At 47.1% G+C, this 18,422-nt stretch overlaps 1 protein-coding gene across 2 annotated transcripts; it reads left to right on the top strand.

Moving 5' to 3' along the window:
* Positions 1-10,054: 10,054 nt before the first annotated feature.
* On the top strand, positions 10,055-16,048 carry NME6 (NME/NM23 nucleoside diphosphate kinase 6). Of its 2 annotated transcripts, none has more exons than XM_029917703.1 (6): positions 10,055-10,204; positions 11,409-11,505; positions 13,478-13,580; positions 14,129-14,168; positions 14,835-14,995; positions 15,286-16,048. In XM_029917703.1, the coding sequence occupies exons 2-6, from the start codon at positions 11,416-11,418 to the stop codon at positions 15,456-15,458; spliced, it is 567 nt and encodes a 188-aa protein (XP_029773563.1). In that variant the 5' UTR covers positions 10,055-10,204; positions 11,409-11,415; the 3' UTR covers positions 15,459-16,048. The 2 variants fall into 2 exon arrangements, with proteins under 2 accessions (XP_029773563.1, XP_029773562.1); XM_029917702.1 differs by having other exon boundaries at positions 10,056-10,204; positions 15,271-16,048.
* Positions 16,049-18,422: the final 2,374 nt, after the last annotated feature.

The following is an 18,422-nucleotide window of genomic DNA, read 5'->3' as shown; positions in this document are numbered from 1 at the left end:
TTCTTATTATTCCCCAATCTCATTTGGAATATTGATTATAATTGCCTAGATGGTGCTTGAAATGCTCTGTATCTTGATCTGGGTAATGGTTACTCACATGTAGATAAATATATTTAAAAGCTGCATACTTAAGATTTGTTCACTTTGCTGTATGCATAACTGCATAAAAATTCTAAACTAAACTACTTTTGATACTTTTTTCATTTTGAGAAATCTCTGCTCTTATTTTTAACTCTACCCTTTAAATGAACTTTGTGTTTAGTTTGCTTATTTTTTCTAACTTGTAGAGATGGAGACTTAGATGCTTTTCCAGCCTTTTCTAATGTATGTATTTTAGGTTTTAGCAGTGTCCTTCAATTTAAAGCACATTACACCTAAGTACAATGTACATCCAGAATTCACGTAAGCATAAACCTAAGATGAAGCACTTTGTCGATACTGATTAGTACACGTTCCTGATTACTACTGGTACTTGTCCTTTGCTCACGTATGGGCACCCTAGTGGTGGGGAGGGGGGTAGAAATGGGAGATAGGGGAGGCTTCTGGAGTTCCATCTTTATTAGAGCATGGATATTTTTCCCTTCTGTCTTCTCAAAGGGTTTCCATGGGGAAAATTTGAGCCTGTTTCTTCAAGTTTAGTTCATGTTTGACACTGTTTGCTGGGATCCCATCTATGTCAGAGCCTGGAATTTGGGGAAAGAGCTGGTTTACATAGGGTTCCTGTCTTTTGTCCAGCTGGGTTGTTAGCTGGTTTCTGGGCTTCTCCTGGAGTCCCAAAGACTGTTGCAGGGAAATTGGGGGAATGGCAGTGGTGACTATGCCTCTTATCTCCTGATCATGGTGGTCATTATACTGCTGTTTCTTTCGCTGTGTCCTAGAGCAAGGGCTTCACTGAGCCATCCATCTGTGTCTGAGAGCTTTGCAACGTTACTAAGGACAGCTGCCTTCCATCGTGGGTCTAGGATGACCTGCTGACTGAGGCTCCTGTGTTGGGACAGAGGTATGGTCACAATGACGGGCGCTTTCATTGCCTGTCTTCTGAGATTTGAAGTTTTGTTCAGGCTTGCCACCAGTCTACCACATCCTGTATTTAGGGAAGTTTTTCTGGCTGCCCTCACCTCCCCCATCCCCCCAGGGCTTTCTAGGAGTCATTGTTTCATGTTCTGTGCCTGGAATGAATTTGCTGACAACATTCCTTCACTACGTGGTTTAACCTCTGCACAGTTTGAGTTGCTGCAATTCCGCTGGTCTGTGGCTTGTGGTAGGGTGAAGTACTCGCTTTTCATTTGTGGAGTCAGGGCTGGGGGTCTGGGAACCCTGGAGGTTAGCAATTTATGGGTGAGAGTTTAGAGGTCAGAATCTATGGGTCAGGATTTAGGGATTAAAGGTTGAAATTAGGACAGGATTAGGGGGTTAGAAGACAAATGTCTGGGCCTCAGGATCTAGAAACCAGGTCTAAGGTTAACGTGTGAGAAGTTCAGGGACCAGGGCCTGGGTTAGGGTTGGAAAGTGGTGTCAAAGGAGTTAAGGTTAGAATGGTGGTCAGGGACTGGGGTGCATTAGATGTTAGGGCGGTGGCAAAGGCCTAAGATTTAGGACCGGAGTTTAAGGACCAAAGGTCAGAGTTACAAGGTCAGTTTCAAAAGAGAATGAGTCAGGGTCAGAAGAACTAGGGTTAGATTACAAGTTAAGAGTCAAATCACTGTCAGTGGTGGGGTTAGAGGTCAAGATAAAAGGATTTAGTTACTGTCAGGTGCTAGGGTTGGGATTTGCTAGGGTTAGGGAAGCAGGGTGAGGGTCACTTCCTCTTTTTCTTTGCTGTGGGCATCCAGTCAGAGGGAATGTGGTACGTCCCCCCCCTAAGGAAAGAAAAAAAAAAAAAAAAGAACATCTCAAGGCAACCTTGCTATTTGTGTATGTGACAACATCCCTCACGGCCTTGTAACATGAGACCACTTTAATCAGACTGCATGTTTGTGTGTTATCATATATAAGGGACAAAGAAGTAAAAAATTAATGAAAAACCACGCCACGTGGTGTTCGGGGCTCAGTTCCTTGGGTACGAACCCAACTGAGCGATGCCGGCTGGAATAGTTGCTTCCTGGAAAGAAAAGCCTCGGTGTCACGACTCTGTGTGAGAATCCTGACAGGAAGGCATTAGGTCTATGGTCACATAAGTCCCAAACCCCAGGGGATACATGTCATGGTTTCACACTAACTGTTCCATTGCACCCCACTTGATCATGGCAACACTGGACCCGGGGCTCAAGGGGTCAGTAGGGAAGAGATGCTAATCTCCATCTCCTGCAGGTACTTCCTCATGTCTGAAAGCTGGACTCTAGAATCCCCTTCACTTGACTCAGGGGAATCACCCTTCCTCCTCCAAAGCAATCTGGATACACACACACACTTCCACATAGAAGAATCTACACATGCAGGGAGGACACAAAAAGATGGGAGGGCTCCTAGCCAGATTTTCCTCTTTAATAAAGCCAGAAGAGAGGGAGGGCTAAAGCAACAAAGACAGGTACAAGTCCTGAGGGAAAACACAGAAGGGTCATGGGAAAGAGAACGCTGGGAGACGGTGTTACTTTGGATTGTGAAATCTGGCCAGGCCTCTCTGAGGACACAGTGCTGAGCGAACCAAGCAAATATTGGGTAGAAGAGCTTTCAGACAGAGTGAGAACCTCCTGTGATGGCCTTCAGGCGGGAACAAGGTGGTGGAAAGGTAACAGTGAGGGGGGGTGGATTGTGAAGAAGGAACATTGGTCAGCAAAGGCCAAGTCATGTGGCGCTTAATGGGCCACTGTGAGGAGTCTGGCTTTTGTTCTCAGTAGAGCAGCTAAATGCGGCAGTGCTTCAGGGAGGAGAGTGACGGGGTGGTTTTATGCCTGAAAAGGATCGGTCTGGGGGCACCTTTCTGGCTGTCATTGGAGCATGCAACTCTTTTTTTTTTTTTTAATGTTTTATTATTTTTGATACAGACAGAGACAGAGCATGAGAGGGGGAGGGGCAGAGAGAGAGGGAGACACAATCAGAAGCAGGCTCCAGGCTTTGAGCTGTCTGTCAGCACAGAGCCCGACGCGAGGCTCGAACCCATGAACGTGAGACGAAGTCGGAGGCTTAACCGACTGAGCCACCCAGGCGCCCCTGGAGCATGCAACTCTTGATCTCAGGGTTGTGAGTTCAAGCATCACATTGGGGGTAGAAATTACTTAAAAATATTTATTTTTGAGAAAATTAAATTAAAAGATCAACCTGATGGCTGTATGAAAAACAAGCCACAGAAGGGTAGGGCTAGACAGTACATGAAGAGAGGAGGCTGACTCAGGCTAGGAGATGGCCAGAGGCAATCAGATGTAACCTACAGCTGAAGCTTAAATGGACAGGTTTGCTGAGGGATGGCTGAGGGGAGTGAGGCAAAAAAAAAAAAAAAAAAAAAAAAAAAAAGAAAGAAATTAAGAATAATGCCTGAGTTTTTGGGAAGTTGGATGGCTAATGGCAGGAGTGGAGCTCAGAGGATCGAGAGTCCTGTTTGTAACATTTACAGAAAAAGAAAAAATATATACTTCATCTAAAAGGTGAGTGTAAAGGTATTTAAGTGTATTTTTTAAATGGAAAATTTGTTTCAGCTGTTTTAAGCAGACATAGTGATTCAAAGTTAGACAGAAACTTCTATCAGGATTTTTGTTCTCTAAAGTAAATGTTCTCTCAATTATGATCCACTTGGTTTGTGAATATTCATTAGCTAAACTTGACTAAACTAATCCTTGGGACTTACTCTCCTGATTAAACAGGCTAGTGAATAAACTAGATATGAAATGGACTCCAAATATTTTTAACAGTACCTAGGATTCCCTTGTTTTTTGGCATTCTCTGCTGTCTGATATTCAGGGGTCTAAACACTGCTATACAGCCATTGCCTCTCAAACATTCAAGTCATGTTGCTACCTTGGAAGGAGACTGAAGCCCTTGGGGCCAGTTTGATATATATATATTTTTTTTTTTTTTTTGAGAGACAGAGAGAGTGTGAGCTGGGGAGGGTCAGAGAGAGAGGGAGACACAGAATCTGAAGCAGGCTTCAGGCTCTGAGCTAGCGGTCAGCACAGATCCCGACGAGGGGCTCGAACCCACAGAACTGTGAGATCATGACCTGAGCCGAAGCTGGACACTTAACCAACTGAGCCACTCAGGAACCACCCCCCTCCCCCACCTTGGGGCCAATTTGAATTAAGAGTGGAGTCTGGTTACAAGGGAGAAGCTCAGAGATTCTGACGAGGGAAGTAGCACAGACCTGGCCTAAGGACGATGCTGCTTACAAAGGACATTGATAGATATTCTTTATGCAGAGACAGCCTGACACCTCATTTGAACTGAGGTCTTCTGAAGAACCCGAAAGCAAGCAGGTGAAGCTGTGTTATTTTATAATCCATCCAGTTGCCTCAGGGAAGAATACTGGCTTCTCTGTTGGGTGCCAGCTGGTCAGCAGTTTACTCACAGGAAACAAAAGCCACAATTTTGACACAATCTGCAGTTTTTCCTTCTCTCTGTACCCTTTCTCTTATATAAAGCCTGTTTTTGCTTTTCTACATGAAATCATTCATTGTTTTCCCTTATATACAAGGTTTTAAAAATGTTTATTTATTTAAGTAATCTCTACACCTAAAATGGGGCTTGAACTCACAACCTTGAGATCAAGAGTTGCCTGCTTTTGGGCCACCTGGGTGGCTCAGTTGGTTGAGAATCTGACTTCGGCTCAGGTCATGATCTCACAATCCGTGGGTTCGAGCCCCGTGTCGGGCTCTGCTCGGACAGCTCAGAGCCTGGAGCCTGCTCACATTGTGTCTCCCTCTCTCTTTGCCCTCCTCCCGCTTGCACTCTGTCTCTCTCAAAAATGAATAAACATTAAAAAAATTTTTTTTTCAAGTTGCCTGCTTTTCCAGCTGAGCCAGCCAGGTGCCTCCTTTATATGTATAAAGTTTAAAAAAATTTTTTTAAGTTTATTTATTTTGAGACAGAAAGAGAACAGGGGAGGGAGAGAAAGGAAGGGAGAGAGAGAGGGAGGGAGAGGGAATCCCAAACAAGCTCTGCACCCACAGGGCTCAAACCCACAAACTGGATTTTGACATGAGCCAAAATCCAGAGTTGGACACTTACACGATTGAGCCAGCCAGGTACCCCAATATAAAGTTTTTATATTATTCTTTGACAATGGAAGGTCCTTGAGCTTATCTTCTCTCTGCATTCTTTCCCATGGTCAGTCCCTGGCAGATTTCAGACTACCCCCACTTTGACAACTCCCAAACGGAACTTTATCCAGCCACCACCAAGCTACTTCTGCTTGAATGTCTTACCATCACTCCAAACTCCCCACATCCCAAATGAATTCATTTTTTTAAGTCAACCTCTTACCCATTTCCCAAACACATGTTGAAACCAGAGTTATTTTTTCAGTTCTTGGACTGATTCCTTGGGTCCATAAGGAAGGATTTCTTCTAAACACTCCTGGCCTCTTGCCATACCTCTCCTCCTCTGGCTGAATCTTCTTGGCCCCTTCTTCCTTTCCTTCTTTTGGGAACCCACTGCCCGCAGGTCCTGCTGCTGTCGTTGGAAGTTTTACAGGAACAGGCTCGCCCTCTGGCAGGGCTGGAAGACGTTGTATTCAAAGGAATGTTAGGCTCTGATGATGTGGCAGAGAACATAAGGAAAAGGAGATCCAGTGAAGAATGGGGGGAGCAAAACATCACACAAGTTGAGGCCCTGATGCGACCAGCACTAGAGGCATTTCAAACACTTTTCAAGTTGGCCATGTTGCCTTTGTTCATAGGCAAGTGTTTTTATAAACCTGATTTTAAGTGTTTATTTATTTATTTTGAGAGAGAGAGAAAGGACCAGTGAGGGTGAAGCAGAGAGAATCCCAAGCAGGCTCCGCAATGTCAGCACAGAGCCCGATGCGGGGCTCAAACCCACAATTGTGAGATCATGACCTGAGCTGAAGCCGGATGCCCAACCAACTGAGCCACCCAGGCACCCCTGCAGCTTCAGTCTTAAAAAGGTGGTGGATTTTATTTATAACAACAACAAAAATGCCCTCATTGCAAATAAAATATGTCATCTTCTAAGACTGAAGCAGAAAAAACACTCAAACAAAATTACTATAACCACAAAGGTGAAGAAGGAAATGAGAAAAGCCTGTGCCTGAAACACTGTTTTAAGGAATCACACATGCTGAGGATGTCCAAAAAGTCACAGGACTTCAGAAAGCTGCTACATCAGATAAGAGGCAGCACAAGAATGAGAACAAAGGAAAAGAGAGATTTTCTTAAAAGGAAGTTCCTATCTTGAGAAACAACTGAGAGAGAAATCCTAGAGCACAGCCCTGGAAGCTCACTCCTTCCCTACTTTCTGTAGCCTAGCAAGGAACAGGCTTCATGGGTCTCCCTTCTCTCCAACAATAAAGTATTAGAAATTCAATGAGCCTTCTGGAAAGGAGTAGAGGAACCAAGGGGAAAAAAATGCCAAAAGAGAAGTTTCTGAAAGAAAGGCTACTCCCCATGTGACACATCCAGAGGTTGAAGAGAGTGTCCTGAGGAACTGCAGAGGTCTCAATTCTCACTGGGTCCCTGAGGCAAGAAACTTTAGAAAAATAGCAGCTTTAGGTTAACACACACACACACCCCAAAAGTGATTCTCAACTGAAACTTATGGGGCAAAGGACCACCCTCCTGCCCCTCAACCTGCAGGAGGCCAGTGTCCTGACCAACTCCAAGGCATTCAGCGGTGGCCACGGACAACTGCTCACAGCAGGGCTGGGTAAGCTTGTCATAAGAGCCCACCCTCCATGCAGCCTGAGGATGCCAGAAACACAGAACCCAAAGGAGAAATGGTATAAAGAAATTTGAGGGGCATCTGGGTGGTTCAGTCGGTTAAGTGTCCGGCTTCGGCTCAGATCATGATCTCACAGTTCGTGGGTTCGAGCCCCGCGTCAGGCTCTGTGCTGACACCTAGCTTGGAGCCTGGAGCCTGCTTCAGATTCTGTATCTCCCTCTCTCACTCTGACCCTCCCCTGCTCGCGCTCTCTCAAAAAATATATTAAAAAAACATTAAAAAAAAGATATTTGAATATGCTGGATAAAAAAGAAAAGCATCTCAAAGGACCTGGGTGGGGCCACCACTACTATAAATTAACACTGCAAGAAGGCGGTATCAACTTAAATGCCAGTAGGCAGGTAAGACACAGGTACATGTGCCCAGGAACAATGAACACAGGCCACAGTTAACCTCATAATGGGTGATTCTCCCAAGTGAGTTTAGACTCACAAGTTGGAGACTCTCAATAACTGGTACAGAATTACTGGAGTCCCAGTGAAACTGAATCAAGACCTTTTCAGCCTATTCACCTTCCTTCACATTATCAGAGTATCAGGATCTTTTGACAGGTTTCTAGGGACAAAATCTGTTTTGAGGTGGGGAGTGGTCTGCTTTCTAAATTTGGTGGAGGTGGGGCAATTCTGTGATCCTTTTGTATGTCCTGTTCATGATTTAGATTCTTTTTATTGTTGCTGTTGCTTTAAGGGTTTTAAGAGACATGGCACTGAGGGCAGGCAGTACAGAATCAGAAGGCAGGAGAAGCTGGTTCTCATACTAAGTTCTCTTCTCCAACAGCCCATTAAGTATTAAATAATCTGACAACTGGTCTCTACTTGCCTACCATTCCTCTATGTCTGTTGGTTCTGAGCCCAAGTTCAGAGAAAGAGTGTTGAGTCTCCTCCTAAATCACATCTGCCCTTTCTTTAATTACGTAGGCTTTGTACTGAGGACAGTCAAAGCAACTATAAAAACAGAACTGATGCCTTCTCCTGTGTGTGTGTAGGATAGAAAGACAGAAAGGTGGGGGCACCTGGGTGGCTCAGTCGGTTAAGCGTCCGACTTCAGCGTAAGTAATCTCGCGGTCTGTTAGTTCAAGCCCTGCGTTAGGCTCTGTGCTGACAGCTCAGAGCCTGGAGCCTGCTTCAGATTGTTTCTCCCTCTCTCTCTGCTCCCCTCCCCCTACTACTCACACTGTCTTTCTCTCCTTCTCTCTCAAAAATGAATAAACATTTAAAAAATTAGAAAGACATAAAGGTGAACTAATAGCCATGGTCTAAAAACTGCCCAAGTCCCTACAGTGATGTAAACAAAGATAAAAGGTAGAAAACAGGTACCTGGCTGGTTCAGCGAATAGAGCAAGCAACTCTTGAATTCAGAGTTGTTAAGTTCAAGCCCCACATTGAGTGTGGAGATTACTTAAAAATAAAACCTTTAGGGGCAACTGGGTGGCTCAGTCCATTAAGCGTCTCCTGATATTGGCTCAGGTTGTGATCTCATGGTCTGTGAGTTTGAGCCTCAAGGCGCGGAGCCTGCTTGGCATCCTAAGTCTCTCCCTCCCTCTCTCTGCTCTCCCTGGTTTGCACGCATGTGCTCTCTTTCTCTCTCTCAAAAATAAACTTAAGAAAAATAGTAATAGTAAATAAAACCTTTTTTAAAAAGGTAGAAAACAAAATTGGGACCTGATGCACTTGGAAAATAAGACTTAAACCTGATGCTGAGGGCGCCTGGGTGGCTCAGTCGGTTAAGTGTCAGACTTCTGTTCAGGTCATGATCTGACAGTCCATGGGTTCAAGCCCCACGTCCAGCTCTGTGCTGACAGCTTAGAGCCTGGAGCCTCCTTCCGATTCTGTGTCTTCCTCTCTCTCTGCCCTTCCCCTGCTCGCTGTCTCTCAAAATACAATAAAGATATAATTAATTAAAAAAAAAACTGATGTCTGGTCAGAAGCACATGGTTAAGTTTATTCTCATCCTGTGAAGGCAGAAATAGACATGTGCCTTCATCAGCCAGACAGGTGATGGACTTTCCCAAAGATGTCTTGTGGAAACAAGCTTCCAGAACCACAGCTCTGCCTTCCAACCTTCCAAGAATGCAACCACTGTATATTTGGCATGAGAGTCAGTTAAATATACATATATTTTAAATTGGTGACAGTTATGGGGCACCTGGGTGGCTCAGTTGGTTAAGCCTCCCACTTCAGCTCAAGTCATGATCTCATAGTTTGGGGGCTGGAGCCCCGTATTGGGCTCGGTGCTGACAGCTCAGAGCCTAACGCCTGCGTTAAAGTCCGTCAGTCTCTCTCTCTCTCTCTGCCCCTCCACCACTCATGCGCGCTCTCTCAAAAATAAAACATTAAACAATTTTTTTAATTGATAATAATTATGGTTTATTTTCACTTTTCTCAAATTCAGTGACTCCAAGGAAAAAATTTACCACCTTTCTTCAACCTGCCACACTGTCCCCTCTCCATACATGAGACCACACACCAAATACACACCTAGTTCTCATCCCCTCACTCTGCACTGCTTCGACAGACTCCTGGGAAACCCACCGCACCCCAAATCCCTTAGCGACATGTTCAAGGCCCTTACGACTAGTTTCTCTCATGACCTATGTACACCTGGTCCCAGCCACGCATGCTCCGTCACCACCCCTATACCGGCTGTGTGCTCTCTCGTGCCTACGGATCGCTCAAGACTTCCAATGGTTGCCTCTGCCCTCACGATCGGGAGCACCAGTTCTTCGCCCTCCACATACCTCCGACAAGTACTGGGCAACAACCATGTGCCAGGCACTACCCTAGACAGAAAGGTTAAAACAGCACGAGTCAGGCAAGGCCCATCCCGGTGGCCCCGCTAGCAAGCATGCCCACTGCCAGGACGCCCGCACCTCTCGGAGCACGGCCGCCAGCGAACTCCGGCCGGGCCCTCTCCCCGCTTGTAGGCGCCCGCGCCGGCCTGGAGGGGCAGTTCCCGCCCGAGCCCGCTCTGTCCTTTTGTACGCAGTAGCAAGCGCTGGAGACATACAAGGGCCACCCGCAGGGCCGCCTTTCGTGCTGCAGACGGCGGGTCCGCGGCCCGGCCACTCCCCCAGCACTGAGGGCCCAAGGGATTCACCCACCTGGCCTCCGCTTCCGGCTCGGTCCGAGGCGTCACGGTAAGGACCCCCGGCAGGGCTGCCCGGCCGCACGCCCGAAGGACCCCTCCTGGGCCGCGCAGGCTAGCCGTCACGGTGCCTGGTGGCCCGGCGCCGCGGTGGAGAACCAGGGGCATCTAGACTTGAACTCCAGCTGGGTTGGGACGCGAACAGCCCAGAATCGGATGGGCTTAAGCCCGGGTACAAGAGACAGGAGTCGCGCGGCTGCAGGCCTAGAGAAGGAGGAGGGGTGGGGGATGTAGCGAGGAGAAGGCGGTGTCAGGAAATTGAGCTGAATGCCCGGGGGATTGGAGAGCTGGGCCTCGGGTGTCGGGGTGAGAGTAGGAATTGGGGAACCGAGACAGAGCTGGGGAGTGGAGGGCTGCAGGTCCGCAGCTCGCCTAGGAGGATGAGGGGCTTTGTCGCCGCCCTCCCGGAAGCGGAGGAATGGGCATATTCAGGGTGGCGGCGAAAGCCCAGGCAACTTCCCAATTTTATAATTCTCTGATGGAGTGACTTTTAAGTTGAACAAATTTCTTGACCTGTCAACATTTGTTGGAAACCAAGGACCATGACAGTCATTACTTAGTTGGCATTGGTAAAGGAACCACATCCTTCCCTGGAGAGGCCCTAGCAGATTGGCCTTGGTATATAGCTGGATGAGCTTCACTCATTCATTAATTCACCAAATACTTTTGAGAGCCAGCTATGTGCGAGGCACTCTGCATAAGTACTGAGAATAAAACAGTGAGCAAAGCAGACCCCTGCTTTAATGCAGCTGGCCTAATGGGTGAAGACATAACTGAAGAAAACATCTAAGAAACCTTCATAGGGGAAGTGAGCTAATATCTAGTGGGTGAGGAGCACCAGGGAGGCCCAGGTCATGATCTCAGGGTTGGTGGGATCAAGCCCCGCACTGGGCTCTGTGCTGACTGTAAAAAGTGTGCTTAGGATTCTCTCTCTCTCTCTCTCTCTCTCTCTCTCTCTCTCTCTCTCTCTCACTCCCCCTCCAATAAATATATATATTTAAGTATTTTTAAAAAAGATCTAGTGGGTGAATAGGAAGTAACCAGAGGAAACACATTTTGAACTGTGAAAAAAGTCTCAGAAGGCCTTATGAATAGAAAGAGTTATTGTACCTTTGTGGCCAGTCTGTTTAGCAACGTGAATTGTAAATCCTCTAAAACCAAAGAAAAATTAGGAAGGGAAGGGAATATTGGCAGAGACAGGTAGTGTTTAAACTTGAATTTCTCCTGAATGGGTAACTTCCTTGTACGTAACTGCCGTGTGCTTTGGGAACATCGGGAGTGAGATCACTGTTAGCTTCCAAGGCTGCATGGCTCCAGAGTAGGAAGTGTGGGGAGCAGAGCACTGAGGGGTCCCTAATCCAGCTTTCTGATGGCAGGAGTGAGATGACTTCCATCTTGCGAAGCCCTCAGGCTCTCCAGCTCACTCTGGCTCTGATCAAGCCTGATGCAGTTGCTCACCCCCTGATTCTGGAGGTAAGAAGGAATCTTAAGCCTCTACTGTATGTTCTGGGCAGTACTTCAGTTTCCAGGGCCACAGGGCCACTTGTGAAGACTGACACCCCAGTCCTGTGCAAGATGCCATGGAGGCAAAGCTAGGAGCCATGGACTCTGACCCTAAGAAGATTAAAAATCTACTGGAGAATTGGGGCAGATAAAAAAATATAAGGATCCAATACAATAAGAAGAAGAACCAAACCTCAAGACAATGTATGTATATTGGTTTTCTATTGCTATGTAAAAAATTACCACAAATTTAGCAGCTTAAAACATGTGTTATCTCACAATTCCAGAATTTAGAGGTGCAGGAGGCTTGGCTGGGTTTTTCCTCAGGGTCTCACAAGGCCAAAGTCAAGGTAGCAGCTGGCCACATCCTTATCTGGAGGGTCTGGGGAAGAATCCACTTCCAAAGTCATTCAGGTTGTTGCGGCATTTGTTTCCTATGGTTCTAAGACTGAGGTCCCCATGTCCTTGCTGGCCTTCAGGCGAAGACTGCTCTCAGGTTTTAGGGACCACTCACATTCCTCCTCCCATGGCTCCCTCCATGAGCTTTTAAAGAGCTCATGTGATTAATTGGGCTCATCTGGAAATCTTCCTTTCAGCTGATAGCAACCTTAACTACACCTGCAAAATCCCTTTTGCTGTGTCATGTAACAGGATCGTGTTGCCTCGCATTCAGAGCCCTGGATAGTAGGGTGCGGAATCTTGGCAGGAGTGGTGGAGGGCCATCGTAGGGTTCTGCCTTGGGTAGTTTGATAAGTACTAGCTAAGCAGCACTGCTGGGGAAGCTTGCTGGGGTGCAGAGGAAGTCCAGAGCATTCAGGGACAGTGGCCTACAAGTGCTGGGACCCCACCAGGCTCCAAGGAAGGGGGGTCAGGAGGGCAGGTGCTCCATGGAGGGAGATGCTGAGGCAGGAACGTGGGTGGTGAATCTGAGGGCCACAGCGGGCTGGGGTGACAGGACGAGAGAATTGGAAGAGGTGGAGGGCAAGGGAAGTACAGCCTTGAGCACTGGACTAAAGTAGTTGTACCTCTTTCCATGAGTAAAGTTCTGACCAGAGTGTGACACATAAGTTATGGTGTTTTTAATCTGTCATGTGTGATGGTTTGGAGAGAGTGGGACAAACTCAAGGCAGGACCACTATCAAGGGATTTTTTTATGAGGGTCTGAGAGGTGGGGTGTGTGGGCTTCAGTTCCAGGGACTCTAGGAATGGAAGGGCCGAGATGGCACTTCCTGCCCCTGCACCGGAGGCTCACGTTCTAGCCTTGTGGCTGAAGGTCTTCACCTCACCCCACCTTCCTTCTCTTCTGACCCAACCACGGGACAGACCATCAAGTCCTGGCCTCTGATGGGTCCTCATGGTCCTTTTGGTCGGCCTGGATTTCCTATTCACTCCAATGGTCGCTTTGACTGATTTTTTTTATGTTTATTTATTTTTAAGAGAGAGAGCATGCATGCTCATGTGCATGCAAGGGGGAGGGACAGAGAGAATGGGAAACAGAAGCTCTGAAGGTGGCTCTGTGCTGACAGCAGACAGCCTGATGCAGGGCTTGAACCCATGAACCATGGGAAGATAACCTGAGCCAAAGTCAGATGCTTAACCAACTGAGCTACCTAGATACCCCATCCTTTTGACTGATTTGTATTTTTTCTTTTTTTTGCTTTGGTGGGGTGCGCAAGTAAGAGAGGAGCAGAGAGCCGGAGGGAGAGAAGGAGAGAGAGAGAGACAGAGACAGAGACAGAGGGCTCACCCAAAGTGTGGCTCTAGCTTACCTGAAGCAGGGCTCATGCTTATCCAAAGCGGAGCTCAAGCTCACCTGATGTGGGACGTGAACTCATGAACCAGAGATCATGACCTGAGCTGAAGTGGGACGTTTAACCAACTGAGCCACCCAGGCATCCCATCCCTTTGACTGATTTTTTTTATCTTTGACGTGTTTATCCAGGCTGTTCATCAGCAGATTCTAAGCAACAAGTTCCTTATTGTACGAATGAGAGAACTTCTGTGGAGAAAAGAAGATTGCCAGAAGTTTTACCAAGAACATGAAGGTAGGATCAGCAGTCCTCTGAATGGGAGGCTTCTCTGTCCCACGAGGTGTGCAAGGACACATGATGGCAGGCCGTCTCTGACCTACAACTGTGAAACTACAGCCATTTTCTACAGTCTGTCTTTATACACAAACTTTTCATCATTATCCATATTTTTTAAATATTTTCTAGGAGGGTTCTACTTCGTAGCCCAACCGGAAATTTAGTTTTAGTCCTGATGATATTAGTAGGTAATAGTGGATGTTTCCTCCCTCAGACATTGTCCTCATGCTCATGATTTCACTGGATTCCCCCCCAGCCGGGTGAGGTAGGTATCGTTCTATCTCCGGCACACAGATCAGGAACCTGAGTTAGGGAGATGAGTGACTTACCTGAAACTGCACAGGCTGGAGTAGCAGAGCCTGAGTTCAGACCCAGGCATGTCAGACTCCAGGGTCCTTGTCCTTTCTTTCCAAAAATGGTTTTTATTATTTCAAGTAAGGAGACCAAAGTGCAAAAAGTTCTCTTGGATACCAATGTCTGGATGAAGTTATTCTCTCTCTTTGCAGGTCGTTTTTTCTATCAGCGGCTGGTGGAGTTTATGGCCAGGTACTTCTAAGTTTGGTTTGGGCATCTTTATCCACCAAGATTTATCACCATTGCTCCCTAGATTTGTTCATTTCATTTGATGCTCTTTGAAGTTGTAATCAGGGTTAAATGTCTGAAGAAATGTGGGCTTGGGGCCATGACTAAGCCAACACTGACCTGGCGGCCACCTGCCATGGTGGCTATTGGTCCAGTGGCTATAGAAGAGTCTTGTTGGGGGCGCCTGGGTGGCTCAGTCGGTTAAACTTCCGACTTCGGCTCAGGTCAGATCTCACGTTCATGGGTTCGAGCCCCGCGTCGGGCTCTGTGCTGACAGCTAACTCAGAGCCTGGAGCCTGCTTCCAGTTCTGTGTTTCCTTCTCTCTCTGCCCCTCCCCCTCTCATGCTCTCTCTCTGTATCAAAAATAAAATAAAACATTAAAAAAATAAATAAATTAAAAAAAAAAGAAGAGTCTTGTTGGATGCTACTTAACAGCCCTGCTGACGTCTGGGGCCTTTTGTGTGCACACAGTAGTGGCCTTCCGTCTCCTGTTTGAAGCAGCATTGGTACTTAGCTAGAAAGGCAGGGTACCTCTCGGGGTGGAGTGAGCCTTTACTTGTGCCCTGCGCACAGTGTGCCCTCCCAGACCGCATAGCCAGATTCCCGACACCTGCTCCTTTTGTACACAGCGGCCCAATCCGAGCCTACATCCTCGCCCGCAAGGATGCCATCCAGTTTTGGAGGACACTGATGGGACCCACCAGAGTGTTTCAAGCACGTCATGTGGCCCCAGATTCGATTCGTGGAAGTTTTGGCCTCACTGACACCCGCAACACAACCCATGGCTCTGGTGAGTCTGCCTGCCCTGCCCCCGGCCACAAGTGATGGAGGATGGTTTGGGGCTAGTGTCAGGCCCTAAGTGGAGGTGAGAGCCAGATATCCCCATCATGAACTTTCCTCTCAAATGCATTTCTGGCCCTCTGTGGCCATCTCAGCAAATGTGGCCCCTGGACTGAGAGTCAGGCAGCACTAGAGGCTCAGGTTTCTGAATTTGACTATAACTGCCTCTTGCCTCCATCCCGCACTCCCTATGAGAACCCTTCTCTTTCTTGCCGCCCCTTATAGATTCTGTGGTTTCAGCCAGTCGAGAGATTGCCGCCTTCTTCCCTGACTTCAGTGAACAGCGCTGGTATGAGGAAGAGGAGCCGCAGCTGCGCCGTGGCCCTGTGCACTACAGCCCGGAGGAAGGCACCCACTGTGCGGCCGGAGCGGGAGACCCAGGACCAGCCTGCCGCAGGCCTGTGGGTCTGTGAAGACTGGTGGGATTGCCCAGCCTTCTCTCGGACGCCTCGTAGGACTGAGGAGGCCTGGGAATTGTGGTGCCATCTCTGCTGGGCACCGCACCTCCCTGACGATCTGGCTCCTCACTGCCTCCTCCTCTAGGATCTAGCTATCTATCTACCTCTTTTCCAGAATGTTCATGGGTGGTTCAGAGGAATAATGGCTCCTCTTTTTTCCTGAGAACTATTCATCTTTTTCAAGGAAGAGTTTGCCTAATTGACTTGCCTGAAAAATGCAGTGACTCTATATAAGCAACATTTGGCCTATCTTCCTCAATAAAAGTCTGTGTTCTACTGAATCCTCAAGGCTAGGAGCCCTACTCTAGGTGCTTTCTCTCACTCCTCAAGTGGAGTAATTAAACTTGTCCTGAAGCCAAGTTTCTGGTCTGTGCTAAATGGAGGGAACTCTGTAGAAATCTCCCAGGGGGTTCACACCCAGTGTACAACCTGTCTAGTGCACAAAGGCACCCAGAGCTGAGTGTGGGCACTCAGCATAGGGCTTTATCCTGGGGGAAGGGGCACCTTTTATTTGAATAAAGGTGTGTCTGCCACAGAGGTATGTTTTTATGACTCACTTGTTTCTTGATTTGCACAAAGCCAATAAAGTTAGCCGTGTCTCTGTTGTAACTGAGGATTACAGTTATCTATTGCTACATTACAAATCATCTCTAAAGTTACTGGCTTAACGTGATAATGATTTATTTTCGTGTGTGTCTGGATTGGCTGGGTGATTCTGCTGGTCTGACTTGAATTCACTCATGCTGCATTCGGCAGATGGGTCAAATACGGTGTTTTATCCTGAGCTTCTTCATAGCATGGTTGTTTCAGGATTCCAAGAGGGCACGCCCCCATTCACAAGCTTATCAAGCTTCTGCTTATATCATGTTTGCTAATATCCCATTGGCCAAAGCAAGGGTGGTGTGGATCACAGGGGGCCATTACCACAACAATCTACCAAACTGGGAGGAGTGAGGAACCTTAAATTTAGATAGGATTTGTGAAAATAGATATTTGCACAAGCCAACAAAGGAGATGAAGAAATAGAAAAGGAAGGAAAAAACCAAGGGTGTGTGGACCAGGAAAGTCAAGAGAGTGTTTCTGGAGAATGAAGCAATGTTGAATGTTGTTGAGACGTACAGGAAGAAGCCTTTAAAATACCCTCTAAATGTGGCAGCATAGAGGTCACTGTGACCTTGGCAAGGGCAGCACTTCTGCGTCAATAAGGGGGTTACCTCACATGGAAGATAATGGGCTATAGCATTTGTACTGTCCTACTACCTTTGGGCTTAGAGTGACACACCTAGGAGTCTTCGAGACTTACATTTGAATCTAGAAATGCACCTGCATAAGCTCTGTCTTCTCTTCTCTTCCTGTTACAACACAGGAAGGGCCCTGCTTCCTGTTAAGTCAGTCCTTCCACATGTTCTGAATCCCATCTTGCTCTTTTGGTTTTCTAGTCTGTAGTACACTATTACCTTGCTCTACTGAGTCCGGTTTGGTGTCTCTCATTTTTCAAAATCTCTTTAACCCCACTTTCCCTTCAGCTACCTCTGTTTCTTCATCTCTGGACAAAGAACCCACATTAGTTGTCTGCTCTAACAGGCTCACCCCCATGGTCTCCGCAGCCCACTCCAGTGTGGCTTACACGCCAACCACACTGGAAGAGACTGGTTTCTTCACGCCTTTATCACTGCTCAGCATGGTGCCAGATACAGGGATCAGTGCTTTGTAAATAATACTAGGCCTGGTCTTTGACATCACTAAGGATTCCTCCATCTCTAAAGTCTTTAAATCCTACCTTTTCTTTTTTTTAAGTTTATTTACTTATTTTGAAGGGGGAAGGGTGGGGCAGAAAGAAAGGGAGAGAGAAAATCCCAAGCAGGCTCTACTCTGTCTGCACAGAGCCCGACATGGGGCTTGAACTCATGAACAGCTAGATCACGACCTGAGCTGAAACCATGAGTAGGATGTTTAACCCACAGGCACCTGTAAATCCTACTTTTACTTTTTTAAAAATTTTATGTTTATTTACTTATTTTGAGAGAGAGAGAGAGACAACAAGCAGGGGAGGGGTGGGGGGGGCTGCAGAGAATTCCAACAGGCTCTGCCCTGTCAGTGAAGAACCCGACACAAGTCTCAATCTCCAGAACTGTGAGATCATGACCTGAGCTGAAATCAGTGGCTGGTTGCTTAACCGACTGAGCCCCCCAGTTACCCATGAATCCTACTTTTAAATCATAGTCCACTGTATCCCTCTCTCACGTCTCACTAGATCATTCACTAGTCCACTCTCGTAGGTAACTTTTTCATATAGTCTTCTCTCTCCAAACCTCCAACAACCTCTTCCTTCTTTTTCACTGACTGGCTGTTGACCTTGTTTCCTCTTCAAGGATGATAACAGAAACAGCTAAGAGAGAAACTCCTGAGACTCCCAAACCTGACTGAGCACCTACTGGCATCTGTGCTCAAGTTCTCTGCTTCTTTCCTGTGAGGATGAGTAATGGACAAACCTTCTCAGCTCCTGAGAAGCCTTCCCCCATTTCGTGAAGATCTTATTGCCTCCTACCTATTCAAGGCATTGCTCCAGTAATTATTTCCTATGCTTCCTGAACCATCAGGAAATAGGTCTTACACTGGGAGCTGCATCGGCCTTGCTGGATGACACAGTCACAGTAAGGAAATGGCAGGCGTTGCATGGCTCCTGCCATGAGAGGCGGAATTGGTATCTCCTTCTGCTACTAGTGCTGATGTGAAATTAAGCCTACTGCTATTGATTAGGCCTCACAGTGTTCCAAATCAGGCCAATATTCCCCACACAATTACTGCATAAGAAAAAGCATATTCCTTCCCCTGCATAAGGGATTTTAGATCAAAGTGCTGCAGATGTTTGCCAAAAGGCTCTTCTAATGAGCCTTGCAGACCCAAAACATAAGAGGG

Source organism: Suricata suricatta, chromosome 12 (assembly GCF_006229205.1).
Source record: "Suricata suricatta isolate VVHF042 chromosome 12, meerkat_22Aug2017_6uvM2_HiC, whole genome shotgun sequence".
Classification (NCBI taxonomy): domain Eukaryota; kingdom Metazoa; phylum Chordata; class Mammalia; order Carnivora; family Herpestidae; genus Suricata; species Suricata suricatta.
The sequence above is the reverse complement of the archived record's forward strand: the minus strand, read 5'-3'. Positions and strand labels throughout refer to the sequence as shown.

Coding starts and splice junctions, on each gene's coding strand:
- NME6 (XM_029917702.1), top strand. CDS start 11,416: ATGACTTCCATCTTGCGAAGCCCTCAGGCTCTCCAGCTCACTCTGGCT. Junction 13,581..14,128: donor GTTTTACCAAGAACATGAAG/GTAGGATCAGCA, acceptor CTCTCTTTGCAG/GTCGTTTTTTCTATCAGCGG. Junction 14,169..14,834: donor CTGGTGGAGTTTATGGCCAG/GTACTTCTAAGT, acceptor TTTTGTACACAG/CGGCCCAATCCGAGCCTACA.